General features: G+C 37.0%; 1 protein-coding gene across 5 annotated transcripts in view; it reads right to left on the bottom strand.

Annotated features, from left to right (window-relative positions):
• The window catches only part of LOC136856820 (protein bric-a-brac 1), a 1,345,352-nt gene that overhangs the window by 114,121 nt on the left and 1,204,592 nt on the right, over positions 1 to 26,639 (bottom strand). For all 5 annotated transcript variants that reach the window (XM_067134959.2, XM_067134961.2, XM_067134956.2 and 2 more), the window contains one exon: positions 11,850 to 11,907. In XM_067134959.2, the coding sequence (XP_066991060.2) occupies positions 11,850 to 11,907 (58 nt within the window). The remainder of the gene's footprint in view (positions 1 to 11,849; positions 11,908 to 26,639) is intronic.

Genomic DNA, 26,639 nt, shown 5'->3' on the forward strand with positions numbered 1-26,639 from the left:
TAGTTAAATAAATTGCTTAGATATTTGCCTTTATTGCTGGCGGAAGAAATAAAGTCAGCAAAGAGGATGTGTCTGGATCTGTAAGGGATAAACGATATACGGGTATGGGGAGATAACAGCAAGAGGGGAATGAACAGCGAAGCGATGATGGCTACAAGGAACACGATGGGTGAAGATGTGTGAGCACCAACGAAACGATGCAGCGTAGGAGTATTTGCACTCTACAACCGGTCAAAAGTCAAAAGCGCCAAGTTAAACTAAAATCCTTTCAAACGTATTAATCTTCAAGGTCGATAACCGGTGCATCTATCGGCAGCCAAAAACCTTCCCCTCTGTTCATGCCTCTTGTCGCACAGTCTTTCGTAACCCAGACATAGTTGCTCTCGTACGTGAAATTTGTTTCTCTCGGTTAAGTTTAGATAAAAGAAACACCTATTGAATATTGTGAATATGGAAGTGAACGGTATGTACTTTATCTTACAACATAATTTTATTGTTTAAATTGTATGTTTATACACAGTATTTATATGTTTGTTGTTACCTCAAAATTACGAGGTATCAATGTTGTTATTTACATGTCGGGTTTTGTCGAGCTATATTCTTTTACAGGCATGAAATTTAGACTAATGACAATTGTTAACACAATAACAGTGTCCGCCTTCATCCGCCATTTTGTTTTTATTCATTCAAACTTAAAAGTTAGTTAAACTATTGCAACATAGCAATTTTTCGCCTTTCTCTTGTAGATTCTTTGGAAACAGTCAAGGAATTTACCAGAAGAGCACTGGATGAAAGGTTTTCGTTCATAGGAAGAAAAAACTTGTAGAAATCACAAAATTTCCAGATGATCAAAAAAGCGTGTTTTAAGTTGTACTTTGAGGTATTTCAAAAGTGACTTCAAGGAAAAATGAACAGCCATTAGTCACAAACATGTTTTTTTTAAACTTGCTTTACGTCGCACCGACAGACTACAGATAGGTCTTATTGCGACGATGGGAAGGAAGCCGCTGTCGCCTTAATTAAGGTTCAGCCCCAGCATTTGCCTGGTGTGAAAATAGGAAACCACGCAAAACCGTCTTCAGGGGTGCCGACAGTGGGGTTCGAACCCACTATCTCCCGGATACAAGCTCACAGCTGCGCGACCTAACCGCACGGCCAATTCTCCCGGTAGTCACAAACACGAACGTTTCTTGCAAATCAATGAACAATGGCTTAAATCTTCGATAGAATTGCATTACTGGTCTGCGGAACATACGCATAAACCGGGACGACCTCCTAAAACACTCCAAGAATAAAGTGACCGCAGAAAGCGTCGGAAAGAAACATCTCAGGAACTACGAGACCAGGTATCTGTTGAGGAGCTGACGTATGCAGCTGGCGAGAGTCAGCGCACTTCGGGTAACAATGACGCGTTAAAATGAATACAAGAAATGGTCTCCTCGCTAACCAGAGCTGCAAAATTGCGCAAAGGTATTATTTATGCTCAAAGGCAAACCACTGTTAAAAATTATACACCCCAAGAGGCAATTTTTGTAGAAGGCGATTTCAGTCGAAGACAGTGGGAAGTACTACACGAGGCTAACAAGAGATTCTACCCTTGCTATTTCCTTATTTTTTAAAAAGGCACAGAAGGAATGTTATCGCAATGAATAATCGATACAAGTGACTGAAACCTGCTCCGAGATTCAACTACAAGCGTTACTTCACCACACTGCATTGCGCCTGTTTAAATATATGGCAGAAGTTGTAGAAACGTGTTCAGAGAAGGAACAACAAAATATGGTGTTAATATCCAAAAGGGACTGTGACGGATCGCAACAGACTCACTTTATACAACAATTTCAAAGCAATACCGACAGTGACGAAAACATTTTTCAAAGCAATATTTAAGATTGGTTTTTATGATTCACGGAGAACAGAAGAAAATTTTGTGGCAATACGTAGTCCCTTCTTCTGTCAGATTCTGTAGATCCATACGTATACGCTCTATCATTGTATCAAAAGATGTTACCAAAAATTAAATCGAAAATTAGGCTGAAAATCTGAGCGTAACAGAAGTATCCACTCCGAATGGTATATGCAAAATGAAGCATAATATGATGCTAACAATAGTAGATGGGAAAGTCTGCAATACTGCGACTGATAATGCATTCACCATGCGATACTATATTTGCGGGCAGACATCCAAAGATTTCAATAAAATGAAGAGGAGAAATCAGTGTCGAAGCACTGAAGTTTGGATTCTTTATTCTTCATTCAAAAATACGTTTCTTCAAATCGCTATTGCATTTAGCGTATACACTAACACTGAAAAGTTGGCAAACGCGTACTGCCGAAGATTTAAGGGGAGTACGTACCTCAATTTTTGCAAAAATTTGCGAATTTCATTTTAATGTATTTTAGTATTCTTTGGTATGTGTACAATAGAGCACCGTTTTTTATTTCAGTGAAATCGCGTTACAAGTACCCATAATTTGGATATTCCATGGCCCCTCCCATTTACAAATGCCACGCCCTCTTCTGACTGTAGGCTGGGTTTTACTTTTTGATAACTTTCTAGTTCTAGGAATTAAAAGTCCATTAGTGAACCGCATAGACTATGTTGGAGTTTCTCATCAGTCGAAATCGTATGAAGAAAAGTTGCCCACAGCAACAAATATCCAAAATAGCACAAACGGCATCAGTACCGAAACTTGCCCAAGATTAGACAGAAAAAGAGAACAAACTAACATGAAGTTTTCCTAGACATAATTATACCGTATGATGTACAGATAATATCTAGGATCTGAATACGTTTAATCCACCTTCACAATTTTTTACAGGTAATCTCTTTAATCCAACTTCAAGTTCAATATTAGACTAGATTTTTTTCAAGGTTTTTATGTTAGCTTATTATTTCGGGTTACTGAGTTGCTTGTCGTGGTTCTTGGTGCACGTATAATAAAGACAAGGATACCTACAAACTCCATGGACTTCCAGGAGGAGTGATGCTTCTGATTAAGCCCATTTATAAGGATCTTGCCCATCCCGATTTATTGAAGAAATGTTTGCATGGGAAAACCCAAAATGTAAACGAGTCTTTTAACAGTGTTATTTGGAGCCGTGTACCGGTACCTAAAAATATTTTTGTTGGATATAAAACCTTAAAATTAGGAGTATATGATGCTGTTTTATCATTTAATATGGGAAATTCAGGCAGAATTAAAGTTCTAGAACAGCTGGGGATCCAACCAGGGTGGAATTCGCTCAGTGCGTTTCAAGCTTTTGATGTTCGTCGGACCAAAATGGAGGATAAAAAGCTGTTTATAGTGGAAGCCAAGATAAGTAAGTCAATGAGAGCAATGAAAAGGAGTCTGGAGGACAAGTAGAATGAGGAATATGCAGCAGGAGGGTTCTAAACTACACCTCAACTAAGATTTATATAAGCTAAACTTTAAAGTTAATTTTCTCTGCTTTTTTTTTTCTTATATAGCTACGCTCAGTCAAAAAACTATAAAAGGTAGAAATCTGAAATAATTATCAGTGATACTTCCACACCTTCTCTCTGTAAAGCTACCAGGTTATTTTAGATATGTTAATATATGAGACCAGAAAAAAATATTATTACTCAAATTTTTCATGAAAATTTTTTAAATTTGGAAAAAAAATCCCAAAAAATAACCATGCATCTAATCCTAAAACTAAAGACAGCACTGTAAAGAACAAAGTCCATACAATAACACTATAAAGTTTCAAATCTGTAGGACAAAGGACCTTTTACCGAGCGTACATAAAAATGGAGAAATTACCATTGTCAGCATAGGCAGTACGTACTCCCATGTTAAACAAACAAAAGAAAAATTCAAAGCTTTCAAAGAAGAAATATGTGTCCCCGTAGACATCCCCAAGAAGGGATTTGGGAATACAAATGACGGCAACACATCCGGGAAGATTTTTTGCCGACCTAGAATGCTCTTCTCGAATCACTGGTGTCAATGTGGATTTAATTAAGCGATTCAAAGTAATCCTGGAAGTGATTTCAAGTGGCAACAACATTTTTACTTAGAAACTTGATACCTTTGCCCGTAAAACTGCAAAAATGTACACAGACTTGTATGGCTGACATCCTTTGTCACAAAGTTTTACTGCATGGCGCGGAATGCAATTCTACCTATAAGCCAGTTGTCGGAGGAGGCAGCTGAGGCCAGCAACAAGCACATACGGCAATACAGGGTAAATTTTGCTGGTAAATTTTCATGTATGGATTGTAAGAGAGATATACTGCACAGATTGTTACGAAGTTCAGGCCCATATTTAAGTCGTAACAGACCCAGGCATCATAAGAAAAGTGTCCCATTTTCGCAAGAGGAAATCAGCCTAATGGTCGCAAACACACAGTCTTTACCTCCAGATGAAAATGATAGCGACGAAACTGTAGAGGAAGGCGAAGATGGCGACTAAGAGGACGATAACCAACAGTTTGACACTGAGTAAAGATAGGCCTATATTGCAATAGTTTTCATTTGAAGTTTGTATATCTTGTAAATAAACATCTAATTAAAGCCATTTTTTTTATTATTATTTGATAACATTGCGACAAACATAAAATATTCGACCGTTTGTTATGGCAATTACTCCTAGGTGCGATGCATAGTTAGATTCAGACTAATGATTTCAAGGTGAGAGATGCAGAAGCAATCACTGTGCTAGCTGCAAAGAGAAGGCCGTGGAGGAACTTAGTAGACGTTTGTAAATTGAATACAGAAAAGTATAATAAAATGTGCATTAAAAATAATAAAAATATACTGTATATACAGTATATTAAAGTTATTTGAAAAGGATTTCGTTACGTCAGATAAAACTATGCATATTGTTCATAGTTGTCAGCAATAAAAAATAAGTGAACGGTTCTTATAAGCCCATAAGATATTTCTGAAATGATACCAGATTTTAGCAGAAAAACACTCTTCAGTTTTTAACAAAGCACCTCCCATGAAAAATATAAAAATGATTCAGTTTATACAGAAACAACACTGCTACTTACATAACCTGTAATTCATGCCACATTCCACACTGCAGTTGAGAATTTATACATAAATTCCTTCTTTAATCCTACCAATAACATTCAAAATAAAACATTCATAAATAATTTAGAAGATTTCATGGGCACATTAACAATATGATCAGATTTTGGAGTGTATCAATAGCTTACCTTCCTCTATTTACTCCGTCTACAGAGTTATTTGATACAATTAAATGATTCAACCGATTTTATAAAATACACACTGCTTTAATTTTCCTTTTCAGATTAATGTTCTTTTAAGATCTCGTTAAATTCATGCTTCTGTTCAGTTCGATCTGATATTTGTGATAATAAAAGCACGTAACTTAATTCTCACGAAAATACTTCACAGGTATGTGATGTTTATGATCAATGTCTTATAACATATCTAAACAAAATGGTCTTCTGATAACAAATGTTCTGTAATGGATACTTATTTAATACAAATGGCAAGGAATCTAAATTTTGTGTGTGGATAAGTATTCGGTTCACTACAGTGCATGCAGCAGTGCTTTCTGCCTTTCCCTTAGCAAGCATACGCCATGTTCTTTGGCATCAGCATCATACACTGCTCATCAATAATTTGAGTTAAGATAATACACTTCGCACACAGATAAAAACAAACTACATTAAACATTGAGAATTAACAAGAAAGTTATTCAAAGAATAGTTTTATAGCATATTGGTTAGTCTGAAAGTAGCAACAGAGATTCATGCATTACCAGAAGTTATACCCCTACCCTAAACAAAAACAAAAATTGGACAAATAATGTTGGCTCATTTTGATAACATATATTTTAAGAAAGTTTAAATAAGATGTTCAGAGACTTTACGGAATTATTTTAATTTATGCTTTATGAAATGAATATTAATCAATTCAAGGTATTACACTTTGAAAACAGAATCTGAAAACAAGTTAGCTTTGCCAATAATTCATCCACTGAGCTAATTCCTATGCCATGCTGACTGCACTTACCCACATCATCCTGTTTCAGGTTATAAACCTATGTATTACATAAGGTTACCACATAGTTCTGATTCTTGATCATATTTTAAAAAAATGAATTGTAATACTTCTTCTTAATCGCTTGGTTTACCATATTCTTGACAGCTGCATGTAGCATCACACGCAATTCACATACTCATATGCATAAATAAATAAACAAACAACAAAAGTTACAACATGAGTATTTATGGTATCAATTTATTTGTAAAGAAAAGCTAATCTAACAAATTCATCATATAAAAAATTAATAGAGAAACTTTACTTTGGAATGGACTGATAGAACACTCAACACTTATATTTAATCATTACAAACTAATGGAAGAACTAACAGAATTATTAGAAAAATGTAACCACAATTATGTCATGGAAGGATACTACAAATGGTTCATCATTAAAATGACCCATACAGTAGGTATTCTAGGACACATATTTCAAACCAAATACTCATTAGAAATAATTCACAACTAAGTAGATTTAATATTACTTGACATTTTCCAATTCTTGTTTGCTTGTCATTAACTGCATTCGTCTCCAAATAAATCAGGCACCATGTACATCAAGGAGACACAGGCCATGAACGGCAATCAATACAGTACTTCCGTATCTTCTGTTTTAAACTAAAAATGAATTAACTAACTAGATACCGTACTTAAACATGTATATTCTTCTGTACATTGAAACAACACACATGTGAATTTCAAAAGAAAATGAATTATCATTAATAAGGTCAATATTTTACTCCATTAATGTTAACAATCTATTCCTTAACAGTAAGGCTGAAGTGAGAGGTTAAGGGGAAAAAAGCAAAATAAAATAAAACTCCACATCCTGTACGCTCACAAAAGAGCATTTCATACTCAGTTAAAAGAAAACTGATAAAAGCTTCTTCTATAGTACTTGGGATTAATGTCACATTTTTCTTCAGAATGTATTTTGTGAATTAACTCCAATTACTACTTTCACTATCACCCTCACTTCATTTTAAAAACATTCACTACTAACCTCTCTTGTATGAAAATGCAACTTAAAATGAGTCATTGCTTGGAATGAATGTCAACCTACTTAGTTGACCCAATGATCCAATGGTACAGATGAACATACATTTTTTAAATCAATCAATCAATAAATAAATAAATAAAGAAAGAAAGAAGCAACTCCACTGACGAAATACAATTTGACTGCAATGTTTTAAGACCTGTGTAGTCATTCTCAATGTAATGCTAACCATTATTTGCAGGTGTTAATAAACAATAAATACTGAGATTAAGCAATAAATAAGTAGGAAAATTGAGTCTCTTGAAATCTCAGAATAAAGAGAAGCATGCTTTATTTACGTCTAAAGTCTCAATAAGGAAATAAAATTAGGAGTTCATTTCACACTTATACTGTTCAAATCACACGGCATTCACTACTTTTTCCTCAAGCTTACTTTAACAGTTTATATTATTTGCATTCTGTGTCTACAAGTGGGACAGAGGAGAGATTAGTTGTTTACCTTATCTGATGCAGACCACATGGCACTCAATTTTATACAGAATAGATGCTACCAGCACTTATAAAAATATGTTTGAATTGCCTAAGATCATGTGTGCTTCATCCTTGATGAATTATCAATCCAAAAAGGATAACAATTCTACCCTCTAGTCCTCACCATTACCTAAACACAAACCAATTGTAAACAAGTTTATTTTTTAAAACAAAGTGGAAGACGTTTTAATTCAGAATGTGGACATACTCCTTCACGAGCATGTTGAGCAAGATCTAAGTATCAAAATATATTGCTTTAGTGACTGGAGTACAGTGTAAGACTCAGTTTCTTATAGTAAAAGGTTATGTCATCCTCTATACACAGTTAATAACCTACACTCCACAGAGCGGTCAAATTGATGACACATGTAATTTCAGCTATAAAATTATTTAGTAATAATAACCCTTCATGTCAGCTCCTAATGAGGACATTATTTTCATCAGCAATTTTGCAAAGCTTTAAAACATCCCTCAGCACCATAACAATATCAGCATCCAGGTTTCTTTGTAACAGAGTATTCACAGTCTTTTCAGTAGGTAGAGTATCTTTAATCTTGAATCTCACATATATGTACTCAACTGCATTACACAAGCTAACATGAATGTGCATTAGTTTTAGAAACATAATCTTAACATCAGCAAAAAATAAATTTAAGAACACATGAACAGGCAAAAGCTGTGTTATGCACATAAAATTATAATTTAAATGAAGTCAATAAAAAATTACAACAGAAAGTAAACTAAAGCCAAGATACTGACAACAAACATGCAAGATTTCCTGAGAACGAAGAACTCACTTTAATCATAAACAGGCGGGTAGTAAAAATAAAAATAATGTTAAGAAAACCCAACACAGCCTTTTACAATGGGCTGGGAGTAGCACTAGGAATCCTCACTGCGGTCAAAGTACAAGGACACAATGCTGTGCTTCTTGCAGAATGCCCACCACCACCGGAAGCCTGCAAGGCCAGTAAATTTGAACTCTGGGTCCCGAGCCCTTCTCAATTTCTCTACAAATGCCAAAATGGATTGCAGAGATTTTTTGGTCCTACGGTTGTATGGTTGTATGGAAATCTCACAACAGAATTCTAGCACAGCACTCTCCTCCCAAGGTGTCAGACCTGCTTCTTCCAATACCACCATACGTTTAGATTTGCCAAGAATATTATCATAGAGCGTGCCCTTAGGAATGCCATAACGCGTTGATGCCTGGGTGAATCGCATCTTCTGCGTTACTACCGCATGAATAGCTTCCTTCAGCTGAGCCTGCGTCCAGGTGGGCGCTTTCAGTTTCAGGAGTGCGGGGTAATCTAAGAAATACAAAACAAAACAAACACTAATTCTACTTTCTAAATAAAACTTAAAAAGAGCAGCTTACTACAAAAAACAAAATAAGAAAAAGCAAAATAAATTGAATGAGAATAAGCCATCAACGAATTCATAAAAGTAGTAGTAGTAGTAGTAGTAGTAGTAATAATAATGATAATAATAATATTTTTAAAATACATGAGATGCATCATATGTTACTAAGACAGATCATCAATCCTTTCTAGCTTGATGGTAGATGTAGATTCGCGAATTGTGGCCACATCTGGCCCGTAGCGATAATTGCATGAGGCGCGACTACTGACGACGCCAAGGGCTCTTGTACGCCTCCATAGCGTCATCACTGGGATGTTGCACTTCTCCGCAGCAGGTTTTATCGGTGTTCCTTGCTTTACCAGTTCTATGGCAGCTAACAGATCATCTTGCGTCCACTTAGAGTTAGCACTTTTCGACATCTGCAAGGCTTTCCATGCATGAGGCTGCAAGAAGGGAGCTTGCAACTGTTGAGCTTGGTCCAGAGAAGAAGTGGAGAGAGAAGAAGAATAACTAGAGCTCTTAGGCGCCAGATTGGGCTCTGAAATTAAGAACCCATGACAGTCAGCAATGTGCTACGTTCTACTCAGCTACATTCCCAAGAATTACACACTAAAGTTATTGCAAAGCTGAGCTTGGCTTCAAGGCCATTAATTTAGCTAATCGAGGCTTGAGTAAAAATGAAAAGAAAAAAGGCCTCATATTGAAAATTAATCTATTACTTCTTTTCGTTATCAATTATTCAAGTCTGAAGCTTAAGATAAGAAATGAGTAAGTGAAATGTTGTTCATAATTCATTCATAATTCCGATTTTAACAAAAACTTTCATGTTAAGTTGCTTCCATATGTTATACACACACACATGCAATTCAGCAGGCACAAACTTTGCAATATAGCACCTCATTCCCAAGCTTGCTTTTTGTTTTGGCTTTTGCTTTTTGTTTTTGCAAAACATGCACTAAGAGGGATGATCTAAGAATACAGTGATTTGCTGTTGGTGTCCAACACAGTCAGTCTTTGTTTCTTTTTATTCTTGCACGTTCTTCAAAGTTCTTTCACTGACAGAAACATGTTATCAACGCTGTCATGTTCATCACAGTTGAGTCTTCTTTTCAATGGTGTTCCATGCAATGTCCAAACGAGGTCACGTGTTTCTTGTATTCATCATTGATAACCTGTCATTAAGATCAGAAGAACACATTCTAAGGGATCAGCACAAATGCAACATATTAAGGGGGAAAATAAGTGCCAGCGTACTGTTCTAAAACCACGGGCATAAATTACCAAGGATCACTTCCTGTCACAAAAAATGGAAAGTAATTCTGACTGAAATATTATTACATTAAGTAATTTGGTTTGAGGATTAAAAATAATTGTATAGTACAGGGTCTTCCATTTTCTTTTGAAAGATCTGGCGGTAGGCGGTAGCCGACCAGTCCAGGCTGCTGGTTTGCATTAGCATAGTCTGACTTACAACTTAACCGCGATTATGCTGGATATTACAAGAGTGTGCAAATTCAAAGTATAAAAAACGAATGAAGGACATTTACAACTATAATATAGTAGTTAAAGTGATACATCGATCTTAAAAGCATGTACAGATGGTGTTCAAAGATTGCTTTCAGTCCATCACACACGAGCTCGTATGGCACGAAATTTTTCGTAAACCAGTTTGTTCCGTCTTCGATTAAATTTTCCTTTATAGTATTAAACATTTAGTAAATGTTCCTTATTTACACTTTGATGCTATGAAAGTGTTCCTCAAATTCTGTCTGACACTAGTCAGCTGACTCGCTCCATAAAAAAGGGCAACAGATACAAAAGCTGGTTTATCCTTAATTTCTACACTTGACTAACTTCACACTAATTTCAATTCTGAAAAACAGCCGTTTGTTTTTAGTGTGAAACGACGGATGCAGTTATAATTTTATTGAAAACAGACGGTCGGCAGGGAGCTGCTTTAGTCAACCGCTGCCAATGCTCAGCAGGAGGCGTTGCCAGTAATTCCTGTTTGTTGCTGGCGCGTTAAAATGAACGAATGGATGAACCTTTGGTTGCACATGCTACATATCACTTTAAGACCATGAGGAAAATTCTATAATTTATTTTCTAAAATGGCTAGCTTTGATATGAGACTGCATTTGCCAATAAAAATTAACCATGCCTTTTAATATCTGGTGGGCTTCTACTAAAATGATGTAAATGGAAGGTAGATTGCAAGGATTCGGATGAGGTACTAATATCAAACTATATAATGCAGTAACTTGAGGAAAGGGGAAAAAATCGAAGGCCATGAGTAAGTTAAAACAGAAGAGGAAAACTGTTTAAAAATCAGGAATAGTATTCACACACTTCGCACTACAACATCAAAATGACAGTCAAAATTCATTAACACTATTTAGTATCAAACTATACAAACAAAATACTACTACTAATAGAAGCAATTTGTAAAAATCGCATTATAGCATGCATTTTATTACTGGAAAATACTACAGTAACATGTTGAAAGTTTAGCTCATTCCAATAATTAATATCTATGACTAGAATAAAGTAAGCGAAAAAGCACTGCCCTGCACTGAGTGACCATTCAACTAGACATGATATAATGTTTTTGAAAATCACATCATGATTGTTAAGTCATTTATTCAAATGGATTAAATAAAGAAGAAAAGGGGGAATAAGCCTGTGATAGAACTATAAATTAAAAACTCAACATCATTCTCACTCAATGTAATGAAAATAATATTACGATCAATGTTATTACGGAACACAAAACGAAAAACATCATTATTGATGTCAGTAGTAATGCATTTGGTACATTTCACTTCTGAATATATGTATATACAAGTTTGTCAGATCCACTAGAGGCCAAAGCTCTAGAGCTGACAGAAGATACAGAGCAAGTAGGCTACTTACTGGCAATTGACGACGTAGAAGCGCCGAGCCAAGCATGCGACGATTCCAGTAGTTTGGCCTGCAACAACAGAGATCAGTTTATTTTACTATACACTAACTTTTCTTCCACGTAGTTATGGACAATAAGCATAGCAAAGTTAAAAAAAACTCAATAATGGTGGAGTACGAGATGTTCCTTGAGTGCGACTGCAAGTGAGGAAAAGCAGACCATATCGCCGCTGAATGTCCAAGGAAATCATACTTGGGGCCTTTGGAAGATTTTGTGTGGGCTGGAAATGAGACTTAAGTGGTTGGACAATTTAGATTTTAAGTTTAGGAATTTTTGTGAGTTTGGTCGATTGTAATTTGTAGGCATAACGTTGTATGCTAGCAATAAATAAATAAATAAATAAATAAATAAATAAATAAATAAATAAATAAATAAATAAATAAATAAATAAATAAATAAATAAATAAATAAATAAATAAATAAATAAATAAATAAATAAAATGAATAAAATAAATAAATAAATAAATAAATAAATAAATAAAATGAATAAAATAAATAAATAAATAAATAAATAAATAACCATTTTCTTACAGATTACAGCCTTCGGAGTACTGACGCTGAGCTGAGTGACGATGCCATTTGTCTATTACATTCTTTTTTCAGCATGAGAAACTACCACCGATTTCAAAAGAAGTAAATCTATATAAATTGAGACATATACCTCAACTTCCATAACCAAACATAATCCTCATTACACTATTAAGTTCTGCGTTATGCAGATACAATTTAACAGTCTCCACAAGCTGTGCTTGTTCGAAATAAACATGCATTATACAACATTCGAATGGACTAGAAGTGCGAAGGTAGCGGACGTGGTCTTACTTAAGGTACAACCTGGTGTAAAATTATGAAACAATGGAAAACGATCTTCAGGACTGCCGACGGTGGGATTCGAACCCACCACATCTTGAATTCAAACACACACCTACCTCACACCTACGTGACCCGAATCGCGCAGACATTTCGCTTGTTAGTCTACAATTTAACGTGATAATTTTACTATTACAAGCTATGGGAGTTACAGCCTAACGTAGAATCGGAACTAAAGGGACTTTCCAATTTAAAAATTGCACACATATTTGGCGCGAATTCCAAGTGGGAATGTATTGTGGATAAGTTAGGGACAATGTCACTGGGCTATCATGCCCCCACCAATAAACACACATTAACAATGGTCACTTTCCTCAAGAATCAGAGTAAGACTGTATTACTACGCAAATGCTGATCTCGTTATCACAGCCTCGAAACCTCCCGTTTTACGTGGAATCCGAATCATGGCGATGTGAATTTTCTCTTCAAATTGTCCACATGTATCGGTCGGAACTCGACCATCTAAACGAGAAACTAGCGACGGTGTCTCTCATCTATCACACCCCTATTTTCCGTGAGAAAAACTACTACTCAGTTCAAATGAAGTAATGTATGTGTTGCACCAAACGTGCAATTAAGAGGGCGATAGATGTAAGTTTTATGAGGAAATTTCATTTTAGTTTAAGTTGGCCACAGCATTGATCAAGCAGAGGGTACCACGAGTCCGTTACTACACGAAGGAAAGGAGGAAAATATAGATGGTACTGGGCTAGGCTAGTGTAGCCCTTTAGGCCTACTAGCCTTGGGTGCTCGGCCACTAGATACGGATGCTTATATTGAGAACAATGTAATCGCATAAGGAACTAGCAGAATGTAGTAATTCTGTTTGAATTTTTCGATGATGAGGTGGTTTACGTACTGATAGCCTAAAACCAGTTAAATAAAAATTGAATGATGTCGTATCATAATGAACTTTTGTCTTATCCGGTTAAAATCACTCAATTTCATCACATAATTGTAATGCACTAAACAACCAAGTCACCGCGACCTGTCAGCCATAATGAACCAAATGCATGCGCCTCAGTAAATAAATACGATTCATCATTCACTTCTTACATTGAAGTCGTACAGACACATGTATATGAGTATATTCTGGGGAAAAATATACAGTTAACACGTATAATTTTCTCCAGAAAAATTCAAGGCTAAATTTCAACTTAATTTTCCGTAAATATTTCTTGGTGGTATTTATATCCCTTTAACGACCAACTGTGCTATCCACTCGATCACAACATGCAACAATACAACACTGAACATTAGACCAATAAATTATTTTATTTCCTTTACGAGATTTATAATCGAATAGCAGACTTAATTCTATTAGATTTTCTTTACAATCTCAAAGTAATCAGAATGTATAATAATATTACATATCATTCCTTACGAGGTATTTATGATGGAATTATGGTATATAGCAGCATTATGGAACTTGGACACAATGACTTTGTTCCGGTAGGCAACTATTCCTTCAAGCGACAGGATTTCCGTTGAAGTCATTTACATATTATAATTATATATAACCAACCTCCAAGAAAGAGAACTCCAAAGTATGACCAGGGGGTAATAAACAGAAGTCACGAGCTACCAGTAGCTATGTGAACTTTTAAGAGCGACATAACACATGCAATTCAAGGACAGTGTTCAGGTAACTGATTTGTTCCATTGGCATTATTAGTTTCTGTGACTGTTTTGTATCGGGTAGGCAGTGAACGCAATGCGTTACAACATGGTGGTATTTTCTGTAGACTTCCTTCTAAAATGGAGAAAATACAGTTCGCTTGAATTTAACCGTGTTTTTCCTTTCATAAACACGCCAGCTAGCAGTATGGACAGACAATATTACCATAAGCTCTATACTGGATGGGATTATTCTCTTTGGCCGAATAATCAGCCTCAAGGTCTTCGGTTCAAAGGATCGTGGGTTCGGTTCCCGGCCAGGTCAGGGATTTTAGTCGCTTCAGTTAAATTCCTCTGGTTCGGGATTGTGTATGTGTCTCCATGCACTCCTCTTCATACACCTACAAGACACTGCACTACCAACCACCACAGAAACATGCAAAGCTGGGCTGAGTGGCTCAGACGGTTAAGGCTATGGCTTTCCTAGTCCAAGTTTGTAGGTTCGATCCTGCCACAGTCTAGTGGTATTTGAAGGTGCTCACATACGTCAGTCCCGTGTCGGCAGATTTACTGGCACGCAGCATAACTCCTGCGGGACAAAATTCCGGTACTTTGGCGTCTCCGAAAACCGTAAAGAGAGTTAGTGGGACGTAAACATAATAACATAATAATAATTAATAATTAGAAACATGCAATAGTGCATACGACCTTCAACACAGAGTTTGCATCAAGGCCATTAGACAGTAAAACAGAACAAAGCTCAAATGTGTGATATAGGTTGACCAAGGTGGGGAAAAGCGGTAGTAGAAGAAGAACATTGTTCTCGTTATATAAACAAGATAAACATTTTTCTGGAATTATAGGTTTTGAAAGAATGACTGTAAAATGTTCGAAGCATGCTGTCAAGAACACTGGCATTTGTACTGAAAGAGGATGAAAATTTCTCAACATGTAAACCGAAAGTAGGCAGACATTTATTTGGCTTTCACCATCACATCATTATAATCATCATCATCATCATCATCAAAATGTTTACCGAAAAAGTAGTGTTTCCACCTAATCAGACTACAATCAATGCTCAACAAAAGCGAATGCTCTGTAATTACATTACAGAATTTAAAAATCTTACGAGAAAACACACCAAAGAATTACCGTATCTAAAAAAAAAAGACATATTAAATAGTTTCATTTGTGGCAAAGCATATCTCAGCAATCAATCTCAGGTATTTTCGAGCGAGCTTACAATCGCGATCAGTAACCTAAGCTTCAAATGCTCAACATTAGACGACTCCTGCCTGGTACATCGTGCTGGGCTGCAGTAAGAGTAGCTGTATGTACACAACCACGATAATTGCTAATTAGCCACAAAATATACTACTTTAGGGTTCAGCAACGAAGGGATCTGTTCAACTATTTCCGTCATTACAAGCGAATCAATTCTTGAAATAACATCGACATTATGAACATTAGGTTATCACTTTTACCTTTTATGCAACGATAAAACCGGATCTTTATACTCAGTGTTCAGCTAGATTCGCTTAACAATAGGCATTTTATTTTTCTGTAGTCTTCTCAGCGAAAATCTTTCTAAGACAAGTTTGAGTACAAATACAATAATATATATACTACGAGCCTGATACTTAAGACAACGATTCTATTACTCAAGCAACGCCGCCAAGTGTGCGAAAGATTGAAAGGCAAGAGATACTTGCGAAATAATAGTTATAACTTGTTTCTTAAATTTAAGTGTAATACATGTCAACAGACACGTCTAATCAGAATGTAAAACCTAATAACTGACTTTTCTTTTTACGCGTAACTAACATCAAGTATGTTCATGAGTATGTGTTACAAACTCAGTTAAAATGTGCAATGATACAAACACGTCAAAGATTGATGAAACGGGGGTTAAGATGGTCAATGCCCCATACAGTTAACAAAGGTACACAGAAAGTCCATTGGCGAGTCAAATCTTTCCTCTAGTCAGCAAAACCGAAAGGTATTGTGTCGTAGGATCACTCGTTCTCGTTATATGCAAATATTATTTTTTTCCGCTACTTTTAAGGCTAGACAAACCCACGAAGCATATATTTCGAGAATCGAGTTGGAAAGGAAACAAAATGCCGAACACCATTATCTCTCTTATCATCGCCTAGCCAAGCAAAAGTCAGCTGTATTATTCGAGTGCTAGCGAAAATTGTCCTTTCTCGCTCTACCTGTTCTCATTCATTATGCTTACTAAAAGCCGGCATCAAGTGTATCAGCATGACTAAGAGAGTGTCGTTCACGGGCTTTAAAAAGTTGTGTTTAACGGAGAAACCACAGATGAAATGTGCCTTTTAACTAGAAATGAACACTGAGACTATCGAGAACATTTACATTTCTATTTCCTTACATTTCCGCTCAGATTAATTCCTTCTATGACTATTATCTCTTCTGAAATAGATCATCACCTCTAAATCCAATTGAAGAGAAAAGGACGACTGCGATCAAACGCAAATTTTACGACAGAACATATTTCCTCTCTTTCGGCCTTTAGCCCATCAGTGCTTTCTTTCAAAATCGAGCATTAGATAATGTGTGGCTTCCTTAAATGCAGACAGTACCAAGAAAAAAACTGACATTAATTAATGGCGAGTCTTCGTTTAATTCCTAATCTCTTACCAATTGTTAGAAGTTGGCACTACATGCGGTTTCGGCCCTCTCTTACGGTCGAATGTCCTTTCCGATACCAAGCCTATGTGGAGGAATATATATTTACTGCTGGGGGTCTCTGAGGTAATTGGTAGGGTGATGTCTTGTATGTAGGTCTACAGTAGGCCATATGAAAAAGTATGTATTAAAACGAATACAAACACCCAGTCGCCAAAACAGATCAATTAACCATACACGGATAGAAAATCCGGCCTGGCCGGGAATCGCACCCAAAACCCTTTAAAGCAAAGGCCGCTACGTTGACCATTCAGCCAAGGAGCTGGAGGGATGGCGAGTATTAAAGCCACTGTAGTTTTACAGCTTCGAACGCCAGGTTTTACTTGTAGGTACCTTTCTATATCTGCCTAGTTATTTTTTCCTGACCCTTCATACAACTATTCTTAGTTCCACAAGCTATAGACCGTACTGTCTAACTTAGAACAAACAGCACACCAAATATGATATAAATTGAATTGACCGCCGCGCGGGGTTCGTTCTCCTGTAGTACTCTGAATAAAAAAGGAAATCCGTCTGGTTGGTAAAAGTTCAACTTCATGTTACGGAAGAAAGGCAGACAGTCAGACTAGGAGAAATACCCAAGCCGAAAAATTTACCACAAACTGTATCTACTAATCTGTAGCTACTGATCTAGCTTGAGAAATGAGACGATAGTCGATGTAAAGAGGAACAACTCATGCTAAAGAAGAAAACTACAGTTCGCCTGGTATGCAGGACGTAATCCCATCACGGACGGGTCATGAAACACACGAACGAAGCTTATCGACTATGGTAAGGAGCGACATGCGGTGAACAGTAATTACATGTGTTACGCACGGCTCTTCAACAGGGACAACAGCAGCCGTAACACCAATCATCGTGAAGTGCGGCCGTTACTGCCATGTGACGACACATGCGCTGTCATTATTTATAGCCAGAAAACCCTCACTACAATAAGAGCTACGGATGCCCCAGGCACCACTAGTTGGAAGAGGATAAATTTAAGATTTGCATTGATAAACAGCGAAACGAAAACAACATCACCACCAACAACAAAATTAACTGAAAATAGGATTGTATAAGTGTCCTTCTACTTCACAACTTCCTATTTTTCCTTCCAAAAGGGAACCCCTAAAGTATGAGCCATTAAGAAAATTGAGTACTGAACATATAGAAAAAGAGCAAGAAATATATAATTATAACGATATTCAAACTCTTTAGACTTTCTCAATCGTGAAATACAAAGCGTTTCACTCCAGCGCAGCACTGGACTCATTCGTTGAACTGTCACACCTCTTCAAGACAATGGTGCTAGTATGCCGTTAAGACGCCACTACAAGCTTCCTTTTGAAACACACGCAGTCACAGCGCACTAGGAGATATACGCACCGCCACTCGAAGAAATAAATTGTTTACTTTAAATTCACGACAGTTCTCTAAATCAGGAAGATTTTTTTCGTCGTGTTAGCAATTTTCTGATGTCATATAATCTACTTCAATTTAGTTTCACGGACAGTAGTAGTAGTAGTAGTAGTAGTAGTAGTAGTAGTAGTAGTAGTAGTAGTAGTAGTAGTAGTAGTGGATTCACATGCGATCTTCGTTTTATTCAAACGAAAAGGTGCTTGGGTGGTCAATGAAATTGTTGCTGTGCGTTCCTTCCAGCAAAATTAATACTAAAAGCACACCATGTCACGAATGTATTGTGTTCCTTAACCGGTAATTACAGAAGTAAGTCCAGTGTTGCACCCTAGCTGCAGCAGCAATAACAGCCGCCGCAAGCCACCAGACCTTCAAGTGGAAGCCAAATAAAGCTGTGCTCTATGTTCGGCTATTTTTACTCAACCTCCTGCCACGACAACAGCTTCAATAAACCTTCTTCACCCTCAGGATCAGGCGTCCGACCAAGTCCTATGCTCATTACCCCCAGCTAGAATCAATACGACTGGAACATTACGTAACGACGTAGGTAAGTATGCCAATGAGAGAACCATCTACCTCGATTAAAATTTCACATTATCCTGAGAATAAGGAGATTATCACGGATTTTCAGCATCCGTGACACGGTGTCTGAATTTTCCTTGATGAACATATCCTTAACATTTAGCTTCTTCTTCTTCTAACGCTTTTCCCACACACTGGTGGGTCGCAGGTGTGAACTGTCACGCATGTCGATTTGACTATGTTCTACTGCCGGATGCCCCTCCTCATTCCAACCCTTTGCGTTTGCGTAGTGGTTGGTAAAGTGGAGCATTGTATGCCTATGAAGAGGAGAGTACTGGGACAAGAGAAAGATTAATGAAACAGATATTACTTTTTATCAACAAACTTGAGAAGACCAACACCTCAAAAAGATCAATAGTAAAAATCATCCTCCGTTTTTAGGTGACGCTTTGTTCAATATGAAAATAAAGATAGGCTACATTTTCTAATAGCTACAAAAAAAGTTTTCAAGAAAATGGGTCATCAAAACACAATAGGATAATCACGGATGTATGTTTAAAAAACGTCCACTAGCAGCAATAAAATGAAAAGTTACTCCATTCAAATCTTTAAAGAACGATGCCGAACGAGTTGGCTGTGCGGTTCCGCCCATGTAGCTGTTAGCAGGTCCTGATGATGGCTTTGCGTGGTTTCCCTTTTTCACGCTAGATAAATGGTAGGACCGTACTAATTAAGGCCACGATCGGTTCCTTCCCATCGTCGACATCTGTCTGAATCGGTGCGACGTAAAATCAATAGAAAAAAAAAAACAGGTGACAAATTATGGAGCCCTAACTGCGCATAGTATCGCTTCCTTTGCTTTTGACAGGCTCTTCCTTTAGATTTTCTAGTCCGACCAACCTTGGTCAACATTTATTACAAGGATGATGTCCTCAATATTAATGTCCCTTCAACTGCATAATTAATTATTTAATACAAGTAGCCGTGATTTCTTTGAAGGAAATGAGAATTTCCCTGCGGCATACTGAGGCTGTACTGAACGTTTTTAAATATTTTATGATAGGCTAATTTGCATTTTATGATCGAATTCCACATTTTAGAGACGCACTCATGTTCAAATAACATTTTTAAAGTTATAAAGATGTCCATTATTTGCATTTTGGCACCCCAAATATAAGCTGTTCATTTGCATGTGAGCCTTTAGTAAAAATCAATCAGGTCGACAATCGCTGTAATGTGCGGATATGCATGCAACTCTGGTGCCGACCGGAACCACAGGAAAGGTGGCAAGTTACCGCAATTTTTAGTTAATGACTGGTAAAGTCGATAAACTGGGAGCTTGAATTACGGCCAAATATAAAGTGTACTAACTATCGGTATCATTAACACAAATTATTCTCTAGACGGGCGTGTACTGAACATGTGTAATGGCCTCAGAAGATGAAAACGACCGAGATTGCAGGGTATGTGTGGTTAGCACGATATCGTAAAATAAATAAAGTGTAATAAAGAGCTATTCATTGCAACAATTTTCCAAGGATACTATGCGCCCTACGGGTACTAATTTTCTGAGAATGTTGGCTTCATAAGGCAGTATCTACGAGGGAAAAGGCAATCCAAGAATTTAGTTTCTAACTGAAATCAAATATATCTCTCATTCCGAAGTCACTCTATGATGTGCTAGTTTGAAAATCAGGCATTTATAACCCATATATGTACTAAAAGTAGCATAATCAAAGTAAATAAACTCTAGGAAAAAAGAGGAAAAGCAACGAGAAGTACAGTTTAATACTTTGTGATGGACTATATATGTTCCTGAAATGACTAAGCATAGACAACAGAAAATCTCACACACGAATTAGCCGGGAATACCACTGCTAGAGGAATACAGCGATACTACAATTATTTGGCTTTAAAAAGCCGTTTCCACGAAAGAATTTCAATTTATATACATCGGCTGGCCCTCGATGCCCAAACGTCTTCCAACGGCCGCGATGCCATTTCAAAGAATGGACACGATCAATCTCGATGACCGGGGAAGCCTAAGCTGCCATAATACTATGAACGACTTCCCCAATGAGCACTCAGCCTCTGCTGGAAATCTCCACTGCAATTTCTAATTTACTTTTTTTTTTTGTTACTGGCTTTACGTCGCACCGACACAGATAGGCCTTATGGCGACGATGGGATAGGAAAGGCCCAGGAGTGGGACTGGAAATGATAAGTTTACAAAAATAGTAAATTGATATTTTAAAATTTAAAATTTTAACACTGAGTATCTCTCTTATATCTCCTTCGAAATCAGGGATCAGTTTCTCCTACGGGGACCAGAACTGCGAAGAAAATTTCGAACTGCCGCTGGAGTCGTCGGCATGGCAGCACAGACAGCCATCGACATAACAGTAATGACACATCTTCATATGATCAGAAGCAGAAATTATTAACGTGGGAATGGGCTTGATGTCAAACGAGAGTAAGACTATTTCAAAATTTATGTTGGTTTTTAAACTGCACTCGATAATCGATATCAAACACGCCTCTTTTTCGTATAAAAAGCTCCGTGACCAATTGTTAAGTCTGTCCGAAGCTACTTTTGTTTAGAGATGATTCCATGAATAATAAAAGGACGCGGGTAGTAGTTCTGAATATCACAAGCCTTCCAACAATTTGGAGTGGCACGCAACCGCGTCCAGTCAGCTCTTTATTGGTTATTCTGCTGCATTAAGCAAGTGGGCGGAATATGTTCTACGAACGTACCCGACAGCACTAACATGAAGACACTAAACACGTTATGATAATACTGTGCATTCTATTACATTTACTTTCAAACTGGGGGCAGGAATGGTTGTAGAAATACATGCCATGTTATAAAAAAATGTCACACACATACGGATACGGGTAAATAACCACTCTCATACAATGCAATTTAAAACTGAAACCACACAGAAGAGAATTACGAACAGCCCAAACTAGTCTTAGTGTAGTTTCCCTGCAGAGGTGGACGGCGATAATGGAATCGTGATTTCAATTTGGAATTATTAACATTTACTAACATTACCTCTCTTGTCCCCCATGTCCTAATTATCTTGGTCAGATCTTGCCTTCGATGTCACAAGGTATTCAAGCTTTAAGGTGCCTTCGATTTTCAACTTTATACACCCATTTCTCCGCCAAGATAATTCTTCGAAGGGCTGGGACAAGGTCTTACACTCTTCTATTAGGGCTTCTGGATTAAATCCACCATAAACTAAAGTCTTCTTTCTTGGCCCTTTTCAAATTATCTGGGTTCGGCACTAACGTGGATTACGTCTGGATGCCTTTCCTGACGCCGACCCTATGTGTGTTTCTGTGATGGTTGATAGTGTGATGTGTTGTATGTTAAATGCAGATATATGTAGAGTAAGACTTGCAGTCCGGATATTTACGTCCACTCGAATATCGTCCTTGTTAAGAGAAGGAAATATCATAGGGCTTATCTTCTTATCTGCCTTAACAGTTGTGACTCGTGACCACTTCAGGGTAGTGCCTAAATTATCTTTCCCTACGCACAATGACTCCTGCCAGTATGCAGGGTAGTATAAGTGAAGTGGTAAATTACTGCAAACATTGGACTTTAAAAACGAATACACAGAAAACAATGGTATGCAAAAAAAAAAAGGCTATAAATCAAAGAATGAAAAATGGTGGATGGGTGAGGCTAAATTAGAAGTTGTTAAGAAAACTGAGTACCCGGGTATATGAAGAAATAGAAAATGGTCAGAACAAATAAAAAGAGCAAAACTAAAGGGTATGAGTGCATTATCAGCTATTAACATGTTGGGCAAAAAGATGTCAAACACTGAGTATAAGATGCATACAAATGTATTTAATGCAGTATTTAAAACAAAGGTATTGTCCGGAGCAGAGATCTGGGGAGTTGAAGAAAAAGTTTCTACTCTTGAGGTAATCACAAGTAAATTTGCTAAACTAATAATGGGACTACCCAACTGTATACCACTTGTGGTGTAAGAATGATGTGCAATAATATAAGTCTGCAGGGAGATATAGTTAAACAAGTAAGTATTGGTTAACACTGAAGATGGGATCAGGTGGCGAAGTGTTACGGATAGCCTAACAGCACCAAATAAAATACCAGAACCAAGGATACTGGATGGATGAGGTAAGCAACATTTTGGAAAAGATAGGAATAGGATACTACTGGAAAAGGGATTGCTCAAAGCAGCAAAGAATGTGTGTATATAAAAAAAAATCCTAGGGGTCAAGGATATTGAAAAACAACAAATTGCTTCACAGTGTAAAAATAATAGGTCGCTAGCGGAATTTCGTAATGCGATTGGGAGAGTGAGGACAAATGTAGATAATATAACAAAAATTGAAATGAGGGGAATAATATTGTGATTAATGGGAGTACACGAAAATAAAGCATACAGACAGAACAGGGACATGTTTATAATCTTCTAAAGAAACGGGATGGGCACATCTTATAAAAGATTGTTTAGAGACAAGGGAAATAAGAGAGAAATGTATGAATGAGGAGGATAGGAGGAAAATTGATAACGAAATTCAGTTGTATACTGTTGTCAAGTTATTGAAAGGAGAGTGGATGTACCCGGGAAGAATTGCCAAATTATTAAACATTATTAAGGGAATGTGGAGAAATAAATTGAAAGAGATAAGAACTGATACATGGTAGTTAGTGACGGAATTGTGCGTAAGGTAACCTAGACAATATAACTTTGTTGAAGTCTAGAGCTATTAGGTACGTAGATTATACTTATAGTTTACAGCATATAAATAACGAACCGTCATATTCTATTTAAATTGCCTGTTTTGATAACATAATGTTAATAGCCTATTCATTTGAGATGTCGGGCGTGGTATGCAGGGACTGAGGATGACTACTGTGGCGGCCTACACTTTGGGAAGTCACGTTTCCGTAGTATCCGATGGACCTCCTTAGCATGTTCAAGAAGCCTCCTGTTTTCTTTTTCTTTTTGATTTTTTTAAGTTCCGTTTATTAGCATAATGTTTCTAAAATTCATTTCAGGCAATTCTTTCTCTGTTCAGTTCCTAAATCACTCAAGTGTTAAATTAGGTTTAAACTTACGTTGTTTTCCGGACACTTCTTTATTTGTGCTTTCCCTGTGTTTTATAATTATGCGATAGGATATCAACTTTTGTGTACTTCATGTAACAAAAATAATAAAATATTACAATAAACAATACCCTCTTCCGGATCTGTGGTTTCCGAGATAATGGGAGATGGGTATTATCTTATCTTATCTAAATTACCCCTCACATTCTTTAAACATTTAAACAGCGACAATTTTCAAGGCTTCATAGTTACATTAACAGAGATAGAGCTGATGTAAGAATACCTAAAGAAAGTTTAGTGAAAGTGTTAAATTAAGAAATAGCATTAAAGAGTTTGGGGAGAAATGTTTCTCTACCGAAGAAAAATTCTCTTCTAAAAAGTGTGCGAAGTTGAAGTAACTGCTATAAAGCGTTTTAATGTCCAGCAGCATAGCGACACTGCTAGACACAAAAATGCCAAGATGAATGGAGAATAAGAGGTATGTATTTTTTAAATATTCAATTAAATATTTGTACTCACGGCGGAAAATCCGATAACTAATACGATTTTCATAGGTTTGTCACCGTTATGCTAGACTACAATATTAATTAAATTATATTCAGTACTGACCACAGTTTAACAATTGATATAGAGACTAGTGAAATTCAGTTGAAAGATCTAGTAAGGAAATTAACGGAAGTAATGCAATACCTTTGTATAATGGATGTCATCTTCAGTATAAAAGAACTAGTGGCAAGAATCATTCGTTGGAAGTAGATGTGTTTAAGTTTCTTTTTTTTTTTTTTTTTTGCGTCATATTAGCAATTTTTAAGAGCAATATGCCAGCATATTTGGGCAACCTTTTAGGTCTTAAAACATCCGAAGCCTAATAATCACACACCCAGGCGCGTAGGTCACCCATGGGCGTCAACTAGAAAGACCTGCACCAGGCCTCTCCGGAGGCCAGGGACCATAAATGCCCTTGGAGGAATGGAAGGTAAAGGCTCCCTTTACAGAGCCTTTACCTGTAACCTCGGCACTACTGTACGTGGGAAAGAGAGATACCCATATTTACCCCCAAAGAACTAATCTCGTACTATTGGGGTAGGCTGAGTGAACATCAAGACCATTCGCCAGAAGTGAAAATCTCGTTTCTAAATGCTTCGACTTTCTAACGGGGAATCGAATCCAAGTCCTTCCCATCTTTACCACCTCAGCTAGGTATCCTTTTTTTCTCTTAGGGTTAAGGCAGTCGCAACGTGGGAGTACACTAGAGCGGCTATCACCTTGTGTAAACAGCTAGCCCTCAATGTAATGGTAGAACAGAAAATATACTGGATTTCGAAGTTTTCTCTTAAAACTATCTATGCTTCCAAATTATCGCACGATACTTCATTCTTCCCCAACCATCAACCAAAGAAACATTAGTGCAACCAATTCAACAAAATGTGGATAAAGAAATATTTAACAGACTGGATCATTCTTGTTGGTCGATTCAGGACAAAAAGTACGATCATCTTTGACTAGTTTCCAATGAACCGATTGTTCCTCTCTCTCTCTCTCTCTCTCTCTATATATATATATATATATACACACATTTTTGCTTTTGAAACGTTCTGATAGAGTAAGGCGCCAGGCTTGATTTCTAGATGAGGAAGCTATTAGCATGTCTCTAATCAACAAACAGTGAACACAAACTGTTTAGCAAATTAGGGAGTTCTTGTCAAATCTAACTGATGTGAAATAACGCATGATAGTCAAAACACAATCGACACAAAATCTGATCCGATCAGTTTTTCAGATCAATAAAACATATTTAGAGGAAAAATACATAAGTACAATCCGAACAAGAATGTACGATGAAAACCATTCTATACATAAAATATATGATCGCTTTGTAATGTAAAGAGATGGAAAACAGTTATTCAAATTCGACATAATCTCCCCTGATTAAAATAGAGTCTATGAGACACAAGTGCAAGTAAAGCACTCGAGGATGATGAGAAAGTAGACTCTAGCGCCTCGAAACAACAATCAACATGTAAGCTAATAGCACAAGTAAACACTTCTTCGCAAGTGGAACTGATTAAACCTTAAGACATATTATACTGAATTAGACAACCCGGCTCTTGCATTAAGCAGCCTATATGAAGGGAGTATCTGGCGGGAGCTTCTTTTGAATGTGCCGCACTAACAATAGTACAGACTGGTCCTCCATGGTATACGAAGATTTTCCTTTCGAAGACCTATCAGGATACTGACTGACAGGGCAGACGAGGTGGTGACACGATTTCTAACTGTTAGCTTTCGACGATCTGACTATCCAGTTGTTTCGCTTCTAAAAACAACACTCACCATCATCTCATTAGATAGTACAGCGAAGAACACTGAAAGGGAATGTACGTGGCTCGGACAGCGAGTCTTTCACTGGATTATCACAACGTTTTAGCTGCCTCAGTGGATCAGTAGCAGTATGTCCAACTTATGATATCAAGTTCGCGGGTTCGATCTCGGCTGAAAAAGTGACCTTTTGAAGGACAGTCAAATA

Source organism: Anabrus simplex, chromosome 1 (genome assembly GCF_040414725.1).
Source record: "Anabrus simplex isolate iqAnaSimp1 chromosome 1, ASM4041472v1, whole genome shotgun sequence".
Lineage (NCBI taxonomy): Eukaryota > Metazoa > Arthropoda > Insecta > Orthoptera > Tettigoniidae > Anabrus > Anabrus simplex.